At 39.8% G+C, this 24,232-nt stretch overlaps 1 protein-coding gene across 7 annotated transcripts in view; it reads left to right on the forward strand.

Annotated features, from left to right (window-relative positions):
- The window catches only part of LOC146306486 (pleckstrin homology domain-containing family A member 5-like), a 331,268-nt gene that overhangs the window by 205,726 nt on the left and 101,310 nt on the right, over positions 1-24,232 (forward strand). For all 7 annotated transcript variants that reach the window (XM_084710716.1, XM_084710711.1, XM_084710713.1 and 4 more), the window contains exon 4: positions 12,048-12,131. In XM_084710716.1, coding sequence (XP_084566842.1) covers positions 12,048-12,131 — 84 coding nt within the window. The remainder of the gene's footprint in view (positions 1-12,047; positions 12,132-24,232) is intronic.

Consider the following 24,232-nt stretch of genomic DNA (forward strand, 5'->3'; position numbering starts at 1 on the left):
CAACTGTCAACAATTGCAACTGTCAAATGTCACAGCTATTTGGTTAAGTTTAAGAAAAGATCAGTTTAGTTCGGGCTAGGCACCAACGAAGGTAGGAGGTCGGGGTGGATGGATGGCCACACAATGCATGGTGAATACAGCACGGTGAATTGCTAGACCAGTACCTATATGCTAGTTTGCATATTCATGACTTGACGCCAACTTTATGCAACTGAGTCCATCACACCAGACTCATGAAACTCAGACCAAACCTCAAACTAGGCAGTGCTGATGGATATGGAACAGATTCCTCACCCATTTCTTTCTAAAAGACAATTAAACAGTAGTCTGCTAAAAGGACAGACCGTGAAGCAGCTGGGATGTCAGTCTTTAGCACTGTTGTTTAAACCTTCTGGACTTTTCTGGTGAGGATGGACTACAAGATTCTGTGACTGCATTGCCTATTTCTTAACTCAGATGTCTTCAGGAACATATTTTAGGTAACTGTTAAGCTGCAATTTGAGAAAGGTCTAGCCAAACCAAAGCCAAACAGAGTCACAAAAAGTCACCCACCAGCCGGAACTGGTAGTGGTCCGGTGGGTCAAGATGCGTCAGATCTTCCATGTACCAAAAATGACCTTGAGAAAGACCAAATGCTTCCAAAAATCTGATCAAAAGAGCCAATAGTTCTATGTGAAACAGCTGATTCCTCACCCATTTCATTCTAAAACACATTCTAAACATTAGTCTGCTAAATTGACAGACCTTAAAGCAGCAGAGAGTTCATTCTTTAGCGACAGTGTAAGTGAAGTTGACAGAAGTGTGGTTCAGACCTTCTTGCCTTTTCAGGCACAGCTCCTCTCAACTCCCCTCCCATCTTTCTTGTCTTCATCCTCCTCCTCCTCCTCCCATCCCATTATTTTTCATGTCCATGCATGTGAATTGGAAGCACTTGGAAGCACACCAGGAAGCTGCTGCGAACTGGCACTCTGTTCTCTTTGTTTATTCCATTTATTTGTCTTTTTGGCCTCCCTCATTTACAGTTTGTTTCTCACCTCCTGCCTCTCTCTTTTTTTTCTCTCTTGCCTCCCTGTATCTCTTCATTTCCTGCTCTCCGTTTTATCATGCCCACAACAACCTGAAGTCCTATGCCTCATTTCCACTAACCAACAACTAAGGAGGGCTGCAGTTTCTTGCTGAAGTGGAATTGTTGGCTGGTATAGGGACTGAACCTGAGACCTTTTCATATCAGCGGCATTGTACCAGGATGTTCGAGCTCAGAATGTGCTCAGAACTGTGTAATGAAAGAACAGATACCACTTGATTCCTTATATATACTCATACGGCTTGCGGCTACAAACCATTCAAGTGCTGTGTTTGCATTCTTGGCACCACGTTGCAGTGGGCATGCTCCCAGACAGGGCTGCTTGTTGTCTTCTCTCCTGTGTATGATATTGCTGCTCAGAATATGGAGATGCATTCAAGATCTGGAGAGCTTCTGGCTTGGTGACGTTATTGATGAAGTCCAATATGCCTAGAAATTGTATTCATATTGGACAGTTCTGCACCTTACAGTTTATGTAAGTACTTATTTACTATACTTAAGTTTTCAGGTCTGAATTTTACTTATTTTTTTTTTTTTTTATTTTTCTAACAACTTTTACTCCCTACCTTTGAACAATATATGTGTAGTTTCTACTGTACTTCATTGTGTGCCACCTTTCCAACATCAAGGATGATTTAAACCTAAATGGTCGGGAAAGTAACACAGAAAACACAATTCCTTGTTGTATCCATCAACGCATATTATGCACAACAGATTCACTGAGATGAAAACAAAGTAAAAGACACAATAAGACCAATACGATGTGAAAGAACATCAACAGTGAAAGAGATGTAAAAGATATAATAAAAGAAAAACAACATGAAAGATGCAACAAGACATAACGAGACGAAAATTACGTAACAAAACTACTTCACAAGACATATGACAAAAACGACATAACATGACAAGGCAACAACTTTTACATTGTTTTAGTCTTGTTACATCTTTTACCTTGTTTCTGTCTTATCTTGTTGTCTTGTTTCGTGGTTTACCTCTTTTTCATCTCATTCCATCTTTTTTCTTGTTACATCTTATTACATCTGTTATGTTGTTTTTTTCATTATGTCTTTCACATTATTTTTATGTTATTTGTCTTGTTATATCTTGTTATGTCTTGTATGTCTTGTTCGTGTTGTCAAGTCTTACTTGTCTAGTTACATCTTACATCATTTTTCTCTTGTTATCTTGTATTATAGCTTTTATATTTTCTTATTACATTATATGCTTTTATTTTCTTTCACATGTGATATGCACTCATGGATACACCAAGTATCTTTTCTATGCTTTATACTTCAACCCAAGTAGGTTTGAAATCAGTCTTGATGTTGGAAAGATGGCGCACAATGAAGCAAAATAAAAGTAATGAATAAACTAAAGTAACATGCTTGTTTTGAATGTACAGATATTTGTGTTAAAATGTAGGAAGTAAAAGCAAAAAGTTGTCAAAAAAATACCTGAAAACTCGACTTAAGCACAGTAACAAAGTATTTGTACTATTTTACCTCTCACTTCTGATGTACAGTACTTCTTAAGGTCTGGCACTCCTGTCACTGGTTGCTGGTTTAAGTATAAGGACAAGTTGTCCATGTAAGAGATTGATTTTCTTGCATTGTCATAGTTTAGAAGTCAGCGTTTTCAGTTTTGTTAACTGACTACAATGTACCTAATCAACCCTAACCTTTATAAAATGTTGTAGGTAATTAACTTTAACCATGTTTTCTTTTCTAACCATAACCATACCCACAGATACTATAGAAAGAACTAATTTATTCATTGAATGTAATGTATCCCGGGCTTTGCAGAAATGTCCAGTGTCAACATTCTTGTCTGATTGTAGGTTTGGACATGAAGGGAGCTTCTTGGATGATAGGGCTGTCACATTTTGTTGAATACAGTAATCATGAAGTCATGTATAACCTGGAATAATCTGGTGTGGATTTATTGTACTGAAATCTGCTTTCCGTTCTTGACCATGGCTCAGGATAACAGGTGTGGCGAAGTAGGAGCGAGACCCTAAGTTGAGGGGTTCTGGTGTCTTTGGGAGCTCTAATTCTTTAGTAACTGTAAAAAGCTTTGACTAAACCATCTGGCAGGTTACACCAAGCAATGGAGGCTTTGTAGAGAGCTGATCTATAAATCAAAGTTCTGAATTTAGCATTTAGGTTTCATGCAACCATCACATGTGTGCTTGGGTTTTTGGCAGTTTTGGAGCAAGTCTGATATTGGCCCAAATATCCCTTTCTTCCTTTTAATGTTAAAAATGTATTAACAATACATTTGAGAAACATGTCACCCTTATTTCTGACTATAAAAAGGGATGACTCAATGCAATTTTATAAGGAGGTTGAGATGATAAAACAAACCCTCCGAGGGCTGCCTTCAGTTTGCTTTGTGCTTGTGTTTTTCTACATAGTGGGTTGAGGAAAAGTCATTCAGAGGACATTTTGAAAGGAGCAATAATTAAATTCTATTAAACTAATCACCAGTTAAGTACAGCTGGTGTGGAGCAGTGAACCACAACAAGCTGACATCAGTGCAATGCAACATGTTATTCATTTATTCATTAGGAGAAAAAGCTGTTTTTCTTTTGCCAAATCAGTGTAGCACTTCCCCTTGAAGGAAGATTTTTTGATCCGTAATTAAAGCAACATCTATAAGACGGCAGGTTTTTTGGCTGTTAAACAACAACTTCAAGCATGACACTGCATTTGATTAGTGTGTGGAGCCGTCTTCTTACTACAGTCAAGTGGTTGGTGTTGTGCTTGGTTATAAACTTAAGTCTGTCATGCAATGAAACTGATACATCAGGTTGCGCAAACAAAGACTAATTTAACTCCAGATTAGTTTGCATCAGTGTTCAGAAAAACTAGGTTTAAAATGAGTAAATCCAGACTTAAAATGAAGCAGAGCTCTGTTGAACAATAAAAAACTAATATTGGTTTAGTAAAGCCAAGTTGATTGATGTAAACTGGGTTTAATCTGTATGGAGATGGTGCTTACTCAAATCAAAATTAAAAAATGAAAATAAATGTGCATGCTGGTGGGGTAAGATTAACCATTAACTTTCAGATGCTCTGTGTTCCGTACAAGACGTTACCTTGTTTGCTACCTAGCTAAAACAGTAACAAAATGTTACATTATTTGCTAGCAAGCTAAAAAAGTAAAAAAAAATAAAAGTTAGAATGTTTGTTATCTCATTTAAAATGGAACAAAAATATTGTATTGTTTGCTAGCTAGCTGAAAAATTAACAAAACATAACATTATTTGCTAGCCAGGTAAAAAGTTTAAAAAAGCTACACTGTTTGCAAGTGTAACACAATGTTACACTGTTTGCTAACTAGCCAAAAGTGAACAAAAGTTAACATTGTTTGCCAGCTAACCAAAAATTTAACAAAATGTTACATTGTTTGCTAGCTAGCTTAAAGGTTAACAAAACAAAACAATGCTTGCTAGCTAGCTAAAATGTTGACAAAATGTAACACTGCTTGCTAGCTAACTAAAAAGTTAAGAAAACATTACATTGTTTTCTTACTGGGTAAAAAGTTTTGCTTGCTAGCTAGCTAAAGTGTTAGTTACCCTGGTTAGCCTACTAATAATAGCTCATCAGAGAACCTTTAATTTCTCCTCATGTGAGAAAAACGCATCATAGAACTCAACTAAATTGAGTCTGTCTCTTAACTTGCTTCATGGAACTTGATTATTTTGATCAATTAATTTAAAAACAGTCATTTTAGAAGTTAAAACTCCACCAGTGTAAGTTAATACAGGATCATATGTAAATTTTAAAGTGTTGGTGCAACAGAAAGTTAAACCATGGTTTAATCAGGTTTAAAAATGAATCCTTTTTGGTGCCACCCATCCTCAGTGTTTCATGTCAGTGTTGCTTGTTGCTGTTCATGTTTAAATATCTGTCTTGTGATTATGAGGAAATGAACGTGTGGCTTTGATGACTCAAGGTGACGGAGACAATTTTCTCCTTCTCATCTGAGCTGCATCAAGCCATGCAGAGGAGAGGCGGAGATGTGAGCGTAGTTAAAATTGGATAAGGCGCAGTTCACATGGAGTCCACTGGCTCAACGCTGCCGTGTCGTTGTGATTTGTCTCGCTGTGTATCTGAAACTGAGTGTAATGATGCTTCTAGTTTGAAATGCTGCTTTAAGTCAGAGCTGAAAGCCTGTTGAAAGCCACCCTGATGGTTTATTCACAACGTGTCATTTTTTCATGATGTGCTGCTCCTTTGCTGTGCCGTCTTGTTATCAGAGGCAGATATGTTTCGACTCCTTTGACTTAACTCCTGTTTTATTTTTTATTTTAAAAAAGATAGTATCACAAGACATGACATATGTTCTTTTCTTTATTATTGGAGCCAAAAGTCTATATATATGACTTAACAAGACAGTCACAGATGATTTTTTTTATTCTAACATAGATACACACAGGTTTTTCCCTGTGTATGTGTGCATTAAACTCACTGTGTTGTGGCCCTCGCTGCCCTCTGGCCTGGCCCTCCTCCAGCTGCAGGGGACCGGAGCAGCAGAGCAATCCCAGGGACGGTGCTGCACGGCTGGCTAGATTAGACCCAGGAGGAGCCCCCTCCCTCTGCCTCTCCTAACCCTGACTCCCTCCGGCTCCTGCGCATCTGGCGTCCCCAGATGTGGGTGTGAAAACAGTGCACGCTCTCAGCCTCCATCTGCTGCCAGCACATGCTGACCCCCCAGAGAGCCCACTGGGTTTATTTAAGGACGCTCACTCAGGTGTCAGAGCTGAAGGGAAAACAATGAATGGCTACTTACCTTTTTATTTGTCTCATGAATATTTATGACGTACATTTTTTAGCATGTGCCACTGCCATCTGAAGAAGTATCAAACTGGCGTGACTTTTATTAAGGACAGGTATAGGTGAAAGGTTTAAACTTCTTCATCTATATGTGCTCTCATAAATCTTCAGTGAAGTTCAGATGAAGGAAAATCGATGATAGTCAGAAGTCCTTGTTCTCTTTTGGGTAAAGATAAACTTTCTTGTCACATATACAATCATACAGAGCACAATGTACAGTGTGCACCATTGTGCAGCACCCAAAGACCAACTCCAGTCGAAACCAGCATCTTGGTCAGGGATACAGACTGGAGAGCTGATCTAATATAGACTTTTTTTATGGTGGGGGAAACTGCATTACCCAGGAACTTTGGTACTTCCTCCAGTCTGTGTCTTCACCAATTTTGAGTGAAGCCATTGTATCAAAGATGTCATCATGAACAGACGCACAACCACCTGTAGAATATGTTACACCCACTTTGGTTCCCAGGGAAAACCTTCTTTTTGTTGGTTCGAGCTGGGAATCACCTTCTCAATTTCTGAACTAATTCATTTTTGGTCAAAAAGCTCTGAAAAGGTTTACCCGTGAAACAGAATCTGATGGCTGGCTGGTGGCCTGGTACCTGAGGCTAAGTCCTCTGCAGAGGCCATGAGTTTGACTCCTGCTGCATGCCATTCCCCCACTCTCTCTCCTTGTTTCCTGTTCTCACTTCAGCTCTCCTATCAAAATAAAGGCATGAAAGCCAAAAAATACTCACTTACAGTTGGTTTTGCACTAAGCAGAATGTGTTGGACAGTGCGCAGTAATCTATAGAATATGGAGATACCACGAAGCTAGAACCAACTTTCTGGTTTACTTTTGGTGGAAATGATCCAAATGGTTCAAAACTATTGCTTGAAATGGAACTGGTTTGAGGCGGCATGGTGGTGCAGTGCTTGGCCCTGTTGCCTCACAGCAGGGACGTTCTGAGTTTGAATCCCCCAACTTACTGGGGGTTTGAGGAGTTTGTGGCTTGTGTTAGGACCCTTCTGTGCAGAATTTGCATGTTCTCCTCGTGTACGCATGGGTTCTCTAGGGATACTTGGGCTTCCTCCCACAATCCAAAAACATGCAGGATAATAGGTTAATTGATAACTCTAACTTGCCTGTAGGTGTGCTTGTGAGTGGTTGTCTGTCTCTATGTGTCAGCCCTGAGATGAACTGGTGACTTGTCCAGGGTGAACCCTGCCTCTCACCCAGTGTCAGCTGGGAAAGCCTCAGTAAGTGGTTACAGACAATAGATGGAGCAGGGTTGGTTCCATGTTGGTGTAAAAGACTTTTTGTGAGACCTTTTTGTTATTAGGGGACCATTTTGCTCTTACGTTAGTTCTTGCAGAGGTTTGAGGTGTGCTGGTGGTCATTATCCTGCTGCAGTATGAATTCCCTGCCACAAAGACGCATGATGTTCTCCTTGGTCAGGGTATCGTCAATTCAGTGCAGGTGTCCAACTCCGGAGTATAGCCAGGACACTCCAGACTTGAATGTTCTCATTCATCAGCAAATCTGACTCTTTCCAGTCATCCACTTTGAAATTCTGGTTGTTCTGAACCAGTCCCAAGCATTTAGCCTTGTTTGCCCTCCTGAGCAGTGGCTCAGAAACAGATTGCTTTTGACAGTACATTGCTGATTGGAGTCTTGTATTCTTTATTTGGCAGATTCTCTATCTGTGATGTGAAGGTGCTATCTATCTATCTGTCTATCAGGGAATTAAGCTTGACATGCTGATCTTTTGATGGTGTCATCACTTTTGGTCTGCTGAAGCATGCTTTGGATACAACTGATTGGGTTTCCACAAAGAGTTCCATGCGCAGCCCCCTGAGAAACCCTTGAGTCTAGCCAGGATTTGATGCTAAGAAAGCCTCCTTTTGATTCGATTTTCACTGTGGTCTCAGAATTTTGGACCACTCTATGGCAGGAGATTGTACATTTAATTCAAATGGTGCTGTCCTGTGACGCATCTGGCACTTCATTCATTCCAGTGTAATTTACTGGGCTCATTCACTGAAAAAAAGCTTCCATGCTTCCTCAGGCTACTGCATTTTTGGGCTCATTAAAGCCCTTTTCTGGCTGAGACACTGATGTCCCGCTGACTCCTTGTACACATGAATGGCAATTGAAACACTTTACTGATACAGCTCTTTAAGACTTTTCAGCTTTCATTGGATTTTTATTTCAGTCTATTTTATTTATTCCTTATTTAGCCAGAAAGCTCCCTTTGAGATACAAGCTCTCTTCCTCCAGGAAGTCCTGGTCAAGATGGCAGCTTCAGCAGTTTGACATAATGAGAACAATTCCACATGTTGGAACACATATAATCCATAAATGCAGCACAAGGAAAATAGTAATTAAAAAAAGAAGGAAAAAGAGAGGCATACAAGTCCTTTACCTTGTAAACCAATCAACTCATTCATACTTCCAGTGGCCCATCCAAAACTTAAAATGTTCAAGCCAGGACTTCAGTTTAGCATCAGCTTTTCAACATCCAGCATTCATACTATTAATTCATTACCTCATATACTTATTCAAACTTTCATTTAGCCATGCAAACCTTAAAATGTTCTTACATTATAATATTTAACTTGTAAATCCCATTCATACAACCTTTCCCATTCTTCCACCTCTTCATGTTCCTTCAACTGCTTCTACGTACAAATTGTAAGTCAGCAATGCAGTTTAGACTTGAGTCATTAGTCAAGTAATACAGTTTAGGTCCATGTTTATAGTTTATTTTGCATCCTTCATCCCTTTCCCACTTTTTCTGTCTATTCGTACTTCTTCATCTGCTTCTTCATACAACTTGAAGCCAGCGATTCAGTTTATTGTCGGCTTTTCAACAAACCTTAATATTTCCCACATTTTACATACATCAGAAGTTTTATTTATCTTTTTAATCCAGCAATGCAGTTGTGCATCAGCTTTTTAACATCCAGCATTCACACCTGCAATTGTTCTCAGAAACCGTCAAGAATGAGCGTAACAGCTCAAGTCAAGGATTCTGTAAAACAACAGCAACATGTACGATGGTTGACCAGGCCAAACATGCTGCATATACAAGTTACATACATAGAAACATGCTGCAAATACAGAAACACACTGCATATAAGAAACAAATGCAAAAAGTAAACGCTGCATATCCAGTCGTACAGCAGAAGTGCTCCAGGCCTCTAGGGGCAGTGCTGAGCTTCCACCTGAGAGACAGACAACAGACGTATCAATGTATGTATGGAGCAGATGAGTGAATGAGAGAGAAGAAGAAAGTTATGGTTAGAGGAAAGTTGGAGCTGGGAGAGGCAACATAAAAAAGGTAGGCCTTCTATTGCCATTCTTTATAGACGAGGAAAGATAAGTTGGTTCCTCTAGATTCCTGTATGATTTTATCAGATGATACTGGTTTCTGTCATTATTGGCGTCCTCTACTGGTTATTCTGAAAAAGCTGCAGCAGAAACATTTTAAAAAATGTGTTAAACCACACCCACAGGGAGATGAATTCATTTGTTTGTGACAGCCACAGTTTTAATTCCATCTCTTAATTGTGCTTATAATTAATAAATTTAAAAACTCATAGAATCAGAATAAAAGTAAGTGTGTCAAACGAGGGGGAGCTTTTTTTCCCACTTCAGTAGTAAGTTTTTACAGTTTTACAGATGCCATCACAGACTGACTGTGTGTGTTTGTGTGCACTTTCATGCCATTGGGATTCGGAGTGACGCGTTTAAAGGAGTGAAAGAATTCTTTTCTTCCTTTCTTTCACCCTGTCAGCATTTACGTCACCTCCTCCTGCTTGTAAAGAGACTCCGTCACATACACTGACTTGTAAGTTTGTCTAATCTACATGATACACATAAAGTAGCACTAGTTTTCTCTCCTTAATGACACTGAAGGTGATCTGAATGACTGGATGAGGAGCTGTTCTCGAACAGGTTTTGTTGAGGTGTTCTGTGAGAGTGTGTTACAGAACTCCTTCAGCTAACTTCATTATCATTGTCATAGTGCTTTCAGGGTCGATAACAAAACTCGTGTTTTGTGAGAAGGCGGTGGAGGAGTCAGCAGTTTTCTTGTGACGCAGCATGTGACTGTGAGAGAAACAGCAGGGGAGGACAGGGAGAGAGGCAGGGAGATAACGCAGGAATGATGGGGAAAAAGAAATGGGAAAGTAAGAGTGAGAAGAAGTGATCCAGCAAGAGTGAGAATGATTCAAAAAACAATGAAGTGAGAGATGGATTGAGACAGGAGGACTCAATAAAGAAAAAGGGACAGAGGTGGTTAAAGAAATAGAGATAATTTTGGAGTGTGTCATACTAAAAATGTTTAATTTTCATTTGGCAGATAACTGTAAATTCACCCATTCTTTAGAATTATGATGAATCATGTCCTACCAAAAAAACTTAAAAGTATTAAAACCTAGACTCTAAATCCATTTTTTGTGAAAGTGTATTCTTTAAGGATGATAGATATATGAAACATATGCAATTTATGAAATGTTTTGGTTTGCTTTAATTTGGTTAATTTTCTAAACTTGCTCTGTGCCAGAAAACCCCCCCAGACAACATCTCAGACAAGAATTCACAACTACAAACAATTTTTAAAAAGTGTTAAAGGCCTTCAAAATCTAAAAATGACTAACATGAAATTGTTACATCTCTGTCTGTGATTTTCAACCTGTAAGTTTTGCACGCTACAGCTCACTTTTTGTTGACCACCTCAGTTTTTTTCTTTGGTTTTACTTGTTCCAGCTGGAGCTTGGTGATGTAACGTTGGAATGGATCTGGGGAATGAAGTGTCGACTTGCTGAGAATGAATAACATTAATGTTAGTTGATTCAGAAAGTGAAAGGGCTCAAGTTCAAGTGAAGTCCCAAGTCATTGGTGTTAAAGTCCAACTTGAGTTGCAAGTCTTTTTTGACTTTGTCTGAAGTCATCAAATTTGTGACTTGAGTCCGAGTCATGTGACTCAGGTGTCACTGAGATGGTACAAGTTGTTACTCATTGATTTCAGTGATGTGATAACGGGTGGTTGTTAAATATGGTTGGGTGTCTTTTGGGGTTTGTCTGACACTGGTACTAAAAGAGACTTTTAAAACAGTACAGGCGCCTAAACCGTGCCTGAACCAATACTTTAAAAAAAACACAAAAAAAACAAAAGGATAAAATGAAGGTCGCTGACATTAAAGAACAACTATTTTCATTACTAAAGAAAATCTGAACTTAAAACACTTGAATTTATGTGACAATTTCACATATGTGTTTAAAACTACTGAAACTGAAATGCCCTATTTTTTAACACTTACTAATAACTAATAACAACAAAATTAATTTTGACTTGGTATTCATATTCTACAAACTTCAGGTTAAAACTTCATAGTTAATTTATCAGTTAAACAGTTTTAATTCTCTCGTAGAAATGTAATTATATTTGCTAACTACAGATAATCCTGCTGTTTTTAAATATTTGCTGCTTGTTTTGCCCACTTTTGGAATTGTGAATTATGTAAATTACAGTAAAGCTGCAATAATTAATCAATTACTAGTCTTGAAGTATTCCAGAGCCACATTCCAAGATAAACTGAGCAAAATAGAGAATTTACGGAAAAAAAGATGAATGATGGAAGGAGGGAACTGGTGAGAGGAGAAGAAGAAAAGGGGGGATACAGGAAGTGCCTGTGAGGCGGAGAGAGAGAGGGAGTCTATCAGTTCACTGTTGTTCTCCAGAAGTCTCTCTCACACTATCCAGTCTGCAGTGGACTGGACTGGAGACAGAGTTTTCTGTCTCGTATACTTTCTTGTATTTCGGAAGGGATTGGACGCTCGTCGTCTGCAGCAATTTATTTTTTCACTTCAGATCAAACAGGACATTATGCTGAAGTTTAGTGTCACCCAGTGCTCCAGGTGTGTGAATGAATGTGATGTTTGTTTTTCCAAAGCTTTATCTTGCAGGGATTTTTCTGTTTCAGCTGATAGTAAAGTTGTGTACTTCATCTTGTATGATTTGTGTCCTCGTCTTCAGCACTTTGCAGATTTTTATGTTTCATCTGTTATGTTGTCGTTGCAGTGACTGAACGCTCTCCTTTTTTTCTCTGCCTGTCTCTCACTCTATCTCTCCCTGCAGTCACAATGAGCGGAAGGTGACCTGTAAGCACCCGGTGTCAGGCGTCCCCTCCCAAGACAACTGCATCTTTGTCGTAAATGAACAGTAAGTCTCTCTGCACCCCGACACGCCCACACAGCATTGTACATTTCTGATGTCTGCGCTGATTTGAAAGGTCATTGTAGATGGTTTCATTCATCGAACCTCTGCTGCAGTTGCGCAGTGCAGCTGTGATGGTGTGTGAATGTACTGAGTCAGTGTTGATCTGGAGGGACTCGGGTATACCAAACTTGAAAAGTCCAGACTTGTTAGCATGTCTTCGTTATGAGTCGGCTCATGCAAAAGTTTTGATTGGACCCAAGAACAACAGAGTAGCAAAGTTGGCTGAGTTACATTAGGCATCCAGGGTTCCCAACTAATGTGACCAGACATTCAGAAAAATTCAGGGGTAGTCCCAAAATATGGGCAGTTGTCCTGAATCCTGAATCTTGTCCTGTTTGTCCCCAAAAATATACTGTTATAGTAAAAGATATTATGAACAAGCTAAAACAAGTGATGTCTGTATGCCGTATGCTGAGATTTGGAGACAAAAATGATGACGGCACCTGACTTGGTGACAGGAAAATTGAAAACTGCTGCACGGAACAGCCGTTAGGTTTGACTGGATTCAAGAACAACGCAGTAGCAAAGTTGGCTGAGATATATTAGACATCCAGGGTTCCCAACGAACGTGACCAGATGTACATAAAAATTCAGGACAGTCCCAAATTATGAGCAGTGGCCCAGAATCCAGAATCTTGTCCTGTCTGTCCCGAAAATGAACTGTTATTGTAATAGATATATGAACAAGCTAAAACATGAGCTATCTGTATGCTTCATCCTGAGATGTGAGACCAATTATTTGAAAAGTAGAGTCAGCTTCTAGCAAACGTATATTTGCAATTATATAAATTGTGATAAACTGCAACTTTCTTGCAAAATTATCTTTTTAATTGTAAGTGTAAGTCATGATATAATTAACCCTTCCTAAGTCCCACCTCTTTTTGCTCTGTGCTCCAATAAAAGCTGAGCAAACTGAGTCAGATTTCTCTTTTTCCTGTAAAAGCAACATAGTCACATCTTAAGTTAGCTAATGTTAGCAAAGCACTTCTACCTAGCTAGCTAATGTTAACAAAACATTAACTAACTAGCTAGCTAATGATTGATGTAGATTATCTTGCTAGGTAGCTAGCATTTTGCTAACATTAGCTAAATTAAGATGTGACCATATGTTGCTTTTACATGTCCCACAGCAGCATCTTTAGCCATCTTAAAAATGTGTTTGTCTTTTTAGTATAGACTAGCCTAGCACATAGCATAAGAGAAAAGTTGACCAAGGTACCACGCTTGCTAAACTGTCATTGGAACACAGAGAACACAGAATACATAGGGTGACGTAAGCAAATCCTTCAAAAAGTGTTGTGTTTATGTCTGAATTATTTCAAAACCTTGACCTTCTATAAAATATATTTTAAATTACATAATATTATTCATAAGTGATACTTTATTCCTACAAAACTGACACTTTCTTATTGTCTTTTTATGTGACATAAGTAATGATCACTATCTTTCATCAACAGACAGGCGCTTCCAGTATTTATATGTCTGTGGATTATGATTCATAAGTAAATGAATGATTACTTCAGTGTACTTACAGTGCAGCTTCTTTGTGCATAAGCGTATTTAATGTGTCTCTCACAGTGGTGTTGTGGTGGAGTGACTGCATCATCTGTAGTTCATGTTAAAGCTCTGACTGTTCCATGACTGTCCTCTTTAAATGTAATAATCAGAGACAGCGCGTCCACACAGCTGGGAGGACTTGAACAGAGCATCAGTGTGCAGCTGACAGAAGCCGCAGCCTGGACGCCCACACTCCTCACAGTCCGCACTCTGTCCGCCGCTCCAAATCCTCTGTCGGGGTTTCACCACGTCAGAATCCGACTTCAATCCGGCTGCTGAGCCCGTCCTCTCTGTTGGGGTGTTGTTGTCTGAGCTTCCTGGAGGCGGCGGTTGAATAGAAAGCAGAGGATTGTGGTTGTTGTACCCGTGATAAATCATCTTTTCAGTTTGTCTGATCCACAGTACGGCTGTAAACAGACCAACAGCCCTGTGAATGTTTCTGTTCTCTTCTCATCCTGACTACATAACTGTCTGAAAAGGAGGATGTTTCATTCCACGTCTGATGGGGACAATAAACATGTCCAATTTGGAGCTACGACGGGAGGGTTTATGAGTCAATTTGCTACATTTTTGCTACACTAAAACAATTGAGCTAATATAGCTACAATAATTTAATATAGGTTAAATAAAATAAAGTAGTATGGCTCCACTAAAATAATATAGCTAATATAGCTACACTACATTTACATAGCTACAATAAAATAAAACAGAATATAATATAATGAATCAATAAAACTACACCAAAATAATTAGCTAATATAGCTACAACAAAATAAAATACTATAGCTACACTAAAATAATAACTAATATAGCTAATAATATTGCTATGTGTGCCATAATTAGACAATTGAAGGAGAGATAGCCAAAAGTTTACTTTGTCTAGTGGCAGATTACTTTTCAATGCAGTAATTGGTAAAATAATTAAGTTATTTTTGAGAGAAATAGCTGGAAACTGTCACAAAATTTCAATAACTTGACTTGAAAAACTGACTAGCTAATATGGACTTGACACTAGCAGACAACAGTGGTTAATTGCTTGATTAAAATTATTGCAAGGGACATGTCCCTACCATTCCTACCCAAATTTACGCCGTTGACTGACTGTCTGTCTGTCTGAATGATGAATTGAAGGTAGGAACACACCAGAGCAAGGCTGTCCACACTTCTTCCCACAGGTCAGTGGAAAACACTGAAAATGTGTTGTATTAAGATGCCAAATATTTCAGTGTATTTCTGGTAGTGCCACAAAATGAATTATTTAGTGCTGTGTGACTGCCGGACATTGTTTGCAGTGGTGCATCATGTTCTTTGCCTGATATCAGACAGAATAGTCACACACTTTACACTCTGTTTCCATCTTCAGCCTGACATTGCCTCCGCTTAAACAGATTTTTCTGGACAAAAGTGTAGAATTGGGATGGTAGGGACATGTCTCTGCCAATATACAGGGATTATGGATTTGTCCCTTTCAACAGTTTGGATTTAAACCACTTGTGTCTGTCAGAGTCTAGTCGATGTCAGTCAGAGATTTGCTATTGTGACAGCACACCTTAGATAATTGTAAATGCAGAACAATGCATTTTTAAGTTTTTAAAGATTGCTTCATGGGGGTTTGGTCCACTGCCTACCTATAGCCATGGTTTTTTTACACCCAAAATATTTTATATCTAAATCAAGTGTCTGGCAACAAATCTAGCACTTACTCAGACCTTCAAAAGTTAAGTGAGAAATATACAGAAATCTACTATTTTCTAGTTTATTCCCATGCCGTAATCTTAGTCAGCACTCCTCTGGCAGCAGTGCAGCGTTTCTCTGTCTCCCCCTGCACTCTGCGCCAGAGACTGGACAGCCTTTACTTTACCTTTGCTCATGGGGACACTCTGTCTCTGTCACTCTGAAACATGGCGACAACAGGAAACAGAAGAACAGGCAGACAACATAGAAGGAGAGCAAGGTAGTCTGGTAGAGAACACAGTTGCAGCAGATTTTGTAGTGATGAGAAGAAGTTATCCAAAGCCACGCCACAAGTGACCACATCCCCAGTTGTTTTAGCTCCAGCTTGGACATTTTTGTTATCTCTATCCCTTGTCTGTAGGGGAGGGTGATTTGATTTTCTCTGACCAATCAGTAGAGACCAATGTATCCTGAATCTAGCACCATTTTAATTCAACACTAACACTAGGTGCTAGTGCTGTGGTAGAGACATCTCCCTTCCCTCCAATATAATGAAACTAGATGTCCTTCGGTTTGTGGTGCTCAAAGCAAAAAACTCAATAACCATGTCTGTTTCATAATCCAGTCGCTCAAAATAATCCTTGTAGAACTTGTTTGGAGCAATTTCATGTAGGAACTATTTTCTTTCTACGAAACTACACCTCCCAATCGTATCACCGTGCAGAAAAAGGCCTGCATCCTTGAGTAGATGCACGCTTCCTTCTGCCTGGAGATGCAATTGGCATTCAGTAGAAAGAAAAGTAGCTCCTACATGAAACGTCTGTGGATTATCTCAGGTAACCGAGTCATGATTTCTGGAAAGACATACTGCTGTTGAATTTTTCAAATGTCTTGATGTACAGATTGCATCTTTGTACAGTTCACACATAGTGATCAAGCACCCATTGATTTGTTTCTGATCTCTGGGCTTTTATTGGTGATCTCCAAAAACTGTTAGGGAGTGGAAAATCGGGGCTCCAGTCCTGTAGAGTGAACTCAGTGTGACATGCAGCTGGTCCTGAGGGGATTCCACACCGAGACACGTCCCCAGTCCAGTCGTCTGCCTGCCTGCTGCAGTTTTGCACAAGAGACTTTCATAGTGGCATTGTGAAAGTCTTGTTAAAAGAAAGTTTAAGTGTAATGGTGTTCCTTTGTTGGCTAGATTACAAATTAATTACATGCATGAACTACTTTAGCAAGCAAGTCAAATAAAAAGCCTTCATGGGGATGGTGATGCAACAGGTGCCGCAGCCTCTCACCATTTTTTAATGAACTAATGCATCACTTTATGCCTGAATTCTGTCCAACAACATCGTTAAAGGAAACAGGAGACTGTTTTCAATGATTACTACTTTAGGTTTTTATATCATTCTGTAGTTTCCCAGTAATGGTCCTTATGTTTTCAAATCTGAACAAGCAAATTTTGGTCAAAATGTCAAAATATTCCCAAGATAAGATTCAACATTAATCATGGCCTGATGGCCCGTGGCCACAGTATTTCATGTAGATGACCACCAAAGGACTTTTCACACCAGACATATTTTTTGTGTGATTTAATGCAATTTAATGGACCAAAGGTAGATTTTTCACTTCCGATATGAACTGCATGTTGTGGACAAGATCACATCCAAAACATCCAACATGGCAGCTCACTTGTTTCATACTTTTCACTGAACTCCGTTTTGTATGATAAACAGAGGGGGAAAAAAACTAAAGAGACAATGATTTCAGCAACAAATGTGGAGAGAAATAGCAAATGAGCTTCAGTATGGGGATGATTTCTGTATCAAGCTTCAACAGTGTACAGAAAACGTCTTTGTCTAAACTTCCTACTGGACAAGTGGCAAGTTGATAAGTTTTGAATGAACCAAATGTGCACTGTGCAGAGCTGGAACTGTTCACAAACATATAATACATTTTACCCACAGCTAGCTGCTGCTCCAGGCTGATCACATCTTTTTTTTTTTTATTATTATTGCTGCAGTTTCATTTATTTTCAGAAGCTTCATAATTTATTTGCAAAGTTGTATCGCACTTCATGTGATTAGTTTGATAGGTTGAAATTTAGCCTCTGAATTTTTTACAATTTGCCGTTTATTAATGTTGCTGTTGGTTTGTAAAGGCCTTCACAGAAGAACCAGAAACACAAAAGGAGACTATGACAAAACAAAACTGCAGCCAAATGTGGGAGTGAGTTGCAGCTGGAGTTTAAGTGGCTTCAATTTAACACATTGAAGGATGTAATGTGTGTCACCAGTCTCCTCAACAAAACTGCAAGTCTAGCTAGTTTTTCATGAGAAACACCACATCACAATTCATGATAAAACGTGGACAACACCAAGCATCACATAACATAAGATATTCCTTTATTCGTCCCACAATGGGGAAATTTACAGTGTTGCAGCAGCAACGTTGAGGGCAAAAATATAAAGAAGCATCAATAAAAAGTAAAATATAAAGCAATACACAAGGGGAAATATAAAAAAGAGGAACATTTTGAAAAGAGGAAATAAATCTAGAAGCAGTATATAGGAGACTCAGCAGTTGAATTTACACCACTGCATGAAGGGAATAATGATATTACACCTGATTATTGTGCATTTACATAAAAAAAGTCATCTGCATGAAATATTACACATTTATGGAAGGTTTTTATCAAATTGTGTATATAAGTTTACACTTGGGTCACCAAATTTAGACACTTGATGGCCAGTGCTTACAAACATTGCCGTCTATCCCTGATGTCTGTTGGCTGTCTCGTCTCTGTCAGAGAAATAGGTCCACATTTCCCTTCTGGCTCCTGTCCTGGATTCAGCTGCAGACATGTTGGACTGTTTGACACTGTTGTCAAGTTACTGACTGTGTGGGATCTTGCAGAGCTGCAGCCCACTGTCTGACTGCTAATCCCTCTCGCTCTTGTTCCTTTTAAAATGTTTGAGTCTGATTGTGTGTGTGACTCACTGGGGGTGAATGCCACCACTGATTAAACTGTGTCTTTGCATCTCTTTGTCTGGCCGTCCGTCTTTATCTGTCTCTTGTTTCTTCTATCATCTGCTGTCTGTCTCTTAAACCGATCTTTCAGCATCTCTCTGTGCCTCGTCTGTCTGTATCTATATTGAGCTCTGTGGTGTGTTTATGGCAGCCACGCCACACACTCACAATCCCAAACAAAAAAATCTCTTTGAATGTTTTCCCTCCGTCACTGTCTGCTGTCGGAATGACTGACTGCTGGATGCTCCCTACCCATCAACTCTGAAATGGGATCCATTCGGCCGACGACACACGCAATTCTTCCAAAGAAACTGCTTTCTGCTCCCTGGGAGACGAACTCGAAAACAACAAAAAAAAAAGTCAGGATGACGGAGGCTGAAATGAAATTTAGCACCGGAGCTTCTGAGAAAGACAAACAAACTGCAGCAATTACACGCTCCACCTCCAAAAGAGTCGTCACGATGGTATTTCAATCCGCTCTCGTCTCTGAACTGTGCAGCCAAGATACCGACCCCACACACACACACACACATCTACACACACTGTTTTACTGCTAACAAGTTCAGTGGAGCTTCACTCTGGGCACCACCTCTCTCCTCCTTCTTCTCCCTCACACACACACACACTCTCCATCGCTTTCACACTTACCCCATTCATCTCCCATCCCAATTATCTCCTCTGTCACACCGCTGCTGTTGAGGAGTGCTGAGCTGTCTGTGTGTGTGTGTGTGTGTGTGTGAGTTATGTAAATGAGGTGTGCATGGTTTGTATTTTTAAACTTGTTGAGCAGAGAGGAGGTGAGAAAGTCGCAGGGAACGAAAGGTGTTTAACTGCGGTGATGCTGCTAATGAGAGTTTCACCTTGTTCCGCCCCGGCTGGCACTGAGATGACAGGTGAAAGTGAAATGTCTTTGCTTTAAAGTTCAGTCCAAGTAACTTGCAGGCGTGATGAATGTTGTTTGACCCGCAGACACACAAAGTGGGGCGTCTGTGGCACGAAAGCAACCACGGAACTGATCACCCAGCTCAGGATTTAGTTATTTCTGGAGCCTTATCAGATGTAGGGCTGCTGGTGAAACAGGAAAGTAAAGTTTGGCCTGAGGATGGCGCTAGAGGTGCGCTTGTGGAGTTCTTAAAAAAAACAAGGGTTCAATCTCTGGGAAGCAGAAAACTATTAAGTCAACCTCATGTCTGTCTTAAGCCTCATTTATGCTCAGCATTAGCTACACATTAGGATACAGACTAGAGCTGCAATGAATAATCAATTATTAACTGATTAAATTAAATTCATTGGCAACTAGTTTGATTAATCAGTTTGAGTATTTTTTCAAAGAAAAAAGCCAAATTCTTAGATTTCAGTGTCTAAAATATGAATATTTTCTGTTTTTTTTAAAACAAGACATTTTAGGATGTCGTCTTAGATTTTGGGAAACACTGATCAACATTTTCTGACATTTTAAAACAAATATTAGATACAGATACGGAAGAAACGGAGCAAGACCTCCAGAAGGACTACTGGAAATTATGTTTGTTGTCAGTTAGTTGGCGGAAAGACTTCTCCGTCCGACAATGTTGTGGTGTATTTGCTGACCGCACAGACCACCATCTACCACCAGCCTGATCTCACTCCCAACTTGAGATACCGACAAAATATCACCGCCTTTCTGTGACTCCTACAGACATGGACAGTACCAGAAACCAACCTTGGAACCTCAGTGCTTTCTAGTGAACCCGCATGTGTTTCCACCAGTTTTGCTCAATGTGCAACAGCCAGTGGAATACGACATGTCCATTTTGGTTTCCAAGGTAAACCTGCTATTTTTTTGGTTCCAGTTGGGAACCAAATTTCTGTTTGGTGCAAATGCTCAGAACAGTTCACAGTTAGGTGCTTGAACTGCAACAGGGACGGTTCCATGTTGGTGGAAAAGAGTAGAATTAAATACAATCCAGGAGTGCAGCAGGAGTAACAGATTAATGCATTTACTGGACACCAAAACACTGAACAACAGCTCATACTCACAGACAGGATTCTGGAAAAGACATCATAGTGGCAAACTTTTTATCTTTTGCTGTCAAGATCATGAGGTGAATACTAGAAATACAGCATTAATTGCACAAAGTAATCCAGGAACGTGTGCTTGCATGTGTGTGATTGGCCAACGCAGCGCCTTGTAGGTAGCATTCCAGCAGTAGTTGAGCCTGGTTCAACTTCAAATGAATGAGAAGCATCTTAGTGTGACATGAGCCCTGAAGTCTCTTCACTTCTTCTCCCTTCCTCTCAAACTTTTAAATGAACATGAAAATGAATGAGCACAAGCCCTAAGCGTTCCCTCCAGGCCCAGGATCTGCTCAGTCTGAGAGAGCTCCTCAGATTTAACCCAGCCCACCACAGAGGTGATTCAAGTAATCCTCAAGAAACTGCTAAACACCAGCTTTGAGTGGTTACAGTCTCAGGAGCCGCTGAATGTGACTGCACGGCGAACGCTCACACTTTTATGATCTTTTTATAACTTCCTCTCCCTCCGGTGTATGAAAATCTGTGTGTGTCTGAAATGTAGGGACTATTTTCTCTCAAGTGGCTTTTGTTGAAATATGCATTAAATTCTTTTTTTTAATCAGTCATGCGAAAAGCAGACATTTAGATCACATCTGGAAACAGATCAACATGCTCAGTCTTACTTTAAATGCTGGATTTGTAGATGTCATAATTTAATTATCAAAGTGCATTCACAAATATATCAAACTGTGTGGCCCGGCCCAGCCTGTTCTCACTTGTAATGCATCAGCGCCCCATGCTTCAAACTATGGTGCTGTAGGTACCCCTCTAGCATCATTTCTGGGTGTGCCCCTCTAGCATTATGTATTGATGTGGCGTCAAAGTTAGTTGACATAGTATAAAGAGGGAAATTCACCATATGGAGGATGTGGGATGGTTGAATGGGTCAAACAAACACAGCAAATGATGATAAACTTACCCAAGCAGTTTTGTTCCCAAATCTAACCAAATAGTTTTTGTGTCTTTATTTTGAAAGTCGCCCTAGACGTTGCATATTTGTTATTGGTATCTTGACCACGGAGTGCTACATTTGTAAAACTGACGGGTACACGCTCCATAGCTTGATGTGTGGGGCCACTGACTAAAATGTTGTATTGGAGTTGGGAGTGAGAACACTCAGGGTTTGGATCTTACCACCGTTTTAAGTCACAGATTGGAGCATCTGTCTTGTCTGCAACTCTGCACTGAGATTTGGGAAATTATTACTGTAAAAAGTCTGTAGTTAAAATGCAGGGGGGTGATCCATACTGACCACGGACCACCAACAATCCATTATACCCCTACTATTGGGCCAGACAAAGCTGATGCCTTCTTGATCAGAGGCAACTAAGCACTAGAATACTGGCCCAGTCAGGGCCACCTGTTCATCAGTTTCCACATATTTGCACCCTCCTCAGCACTAAGAGGTCATTGAATTGACGTTGAAACTGCAGTAAAGCAAAGACGGTGGAGGTGCTGTGAAAGATTGTGTTTGCGTGGAGGCCTGCTGTTATTTTAATCAGCCATAGAAAAACTGACAAAGACACACAAGATAGTCGAGAGCAACACTGCTGGGCTTTGCGCTGTTGGTTTTCATGGTGGCACAAACATATTGTTATTCATATCCAAATCCCTAAACAACAACAAATGCATGAAATGCATGTTTACAGATGTTATCAGAGCCTTGATGCAATCTCATGCAATCAGAACAGACCAGCCAATCAGCCAAGTTGCACTACACTCAGCACCTATTTATCTGACCTGGACCACTGACAGAAAAATCGATGGCAGGTATTACTCGAATGAGTTGGCCTGCCCTCTGGAATACAGCCACATGTGCACTGCACTCAATGAGTTTCAGAAATCCCTCCTAGCTTCATTTACGCTAAAGGAGGCCTCCAAGCTTTACTGAGACTCAGCAGACCAGAACTACCTGCACACAGATAGAGTTTTAAATACTGTGCAGGCTGTTAATGTTCAGTTGGCAACATTGCCAACAGATGCACTGTTGTGTTTTACCTTTATTTGAATTTGGTAAAGCAGCATCCTGAACAGTTTGGACCACAGCTTGGATAGGACTGTACTCAATTGCCCAGTCTGGACACTCTAGAATCCCCATGTAGCCTGCAACATCAGTGGAGCGCTATTCATTACAAAACAAAAAGAACCACAATCCACATTAGCTTTCTAGCTAATGTCTCCTTATCTACAAACATGGACACAAGAATTGTGTTTCACACGGCTTACTGAATGAGTCATAATGTGCTCTTCACAAAATGTAATAGCATTTTAACAATAAAGCCTCAACTTACCATTCTTTGTGCAACTTAAAATGTCAAAAGAAGCTGAAAGTTGTTGCATCACCGTCTGTAATTTTTGACCCACGTTTTGCATAGTGCAATTCTTTTATTTCTGTTAACCACTTTGTCTCTGTACACTCATAAAAGTATCTTTAGTAGCTTTTCTTCCAACTGGAGCTCAGTAAAATGTTTCTCTCCTGTAGTTTGATTGGATGCTGTCAGACAAGATAAGATAAGATATTCCTTTATTAGTCCCACAGTGGGGAAATTTTCAGACTGGTTCAGATAAAGTATATCTGGGGAACTGAGTGTGGACTTGCTGAAAATGATCAGTGAACTGAAAGAACTTTTTCATCTCTGGGCTTGGGGGAAGGTATGAAGCATTTTCAAGTCAAAAGGCTCAAGCCCACCTGAAGTTACAAGTCACTGGTGTTCAAGTCTAAGTCAGCTAAGTCAAGTTGTGAGTATTTTTGATTTTGTCCAGTCTACAGTCATATTTACAACTTGAGTTTAAGTCATATAACTTGAGTGTACACCCCTGCTGTTTGAGGTTCAACTAGTGCTCTTTTAATTACATTATCTTGTTGTCCCTTTTCTTCTGCAATGTTATCATTGCTTTCTGACTGGACACTTGGTGCCACCTACCACTTATTTCAATGAAGCAACTCCTGATAATCATATAATGTTAGTGGATAGAAACAAGCATTCATTTGGATTTTACTCGGAATTTGGTTAAAATTTGCGATACATTTGGAAGGAGACATGGCTACTGTTTGTGCTTGGTTTGTAAGCTACACTTGAGGCAAGGTTTGCTCAGAAAGAACTATTTCCTGACATATTGTCCAAACACAGCATGAATGCAAAAGTGTTGGCAGTTGTTTCGCACAGCCAAGGCAGAAAGAAAAGATGGCCCTCACAGAGGTCAGATGCAATAGATTTTCAAATATGTGAGAGAGAAGAGAGCCCAACCTCCAACAGTCAGTCCAAGGTATGCACTTGGTTGTACACATGAAAAGTGACTGAAATAGTTTTGTAAAGTGAAGTCCAAGCTTTCTCACCTCCACATAACTGACCAGTCATTGCATAAAGTGGTTTCAGAAGTCGCATCTATCCTGTTGTGTCGTTACTAAGGTACCTCTGATGGAGTATACTGGTGACTTTATCAGCATTAGTTTATATTGTTCCTCCATTCCCCTGCTGGCTTATCTGTCAATCAAACACGTACACCGCCCCGTCCAATCGGAAGAATGAAAACTAAAATAGTATTGCTGATGTATCTTCAAACATCTTTGTTGTTACTTTCTATGCAGAACAAATATAAGCAATGAATGTCCTTCCTTTCCTTTGTAACCATCCCTTGCCTTTACGTCTCCCTATCACAAATTTGATTTTTCCTCCTGCACTGCCTGAGGGGATTTAATAGGAGTCAGGAGCCCATTCGAATGCCAC

This window comes from Lutjanus erythropterus, chromosome 22 (assembly GCF_056507025.1).
Source record: "Lutjanus erythropterus isolate fLutEry1 chromosome 22, fLutEry1.hap2, whole genome shotgun sequence".
NCBI classification, from domain to species: Eukaryota; Metazoa; Chordata; class Actinopteri; order Lutjaniformes; family Lutjanidae; genus Lutjanus; species Lutjanus erythropterus.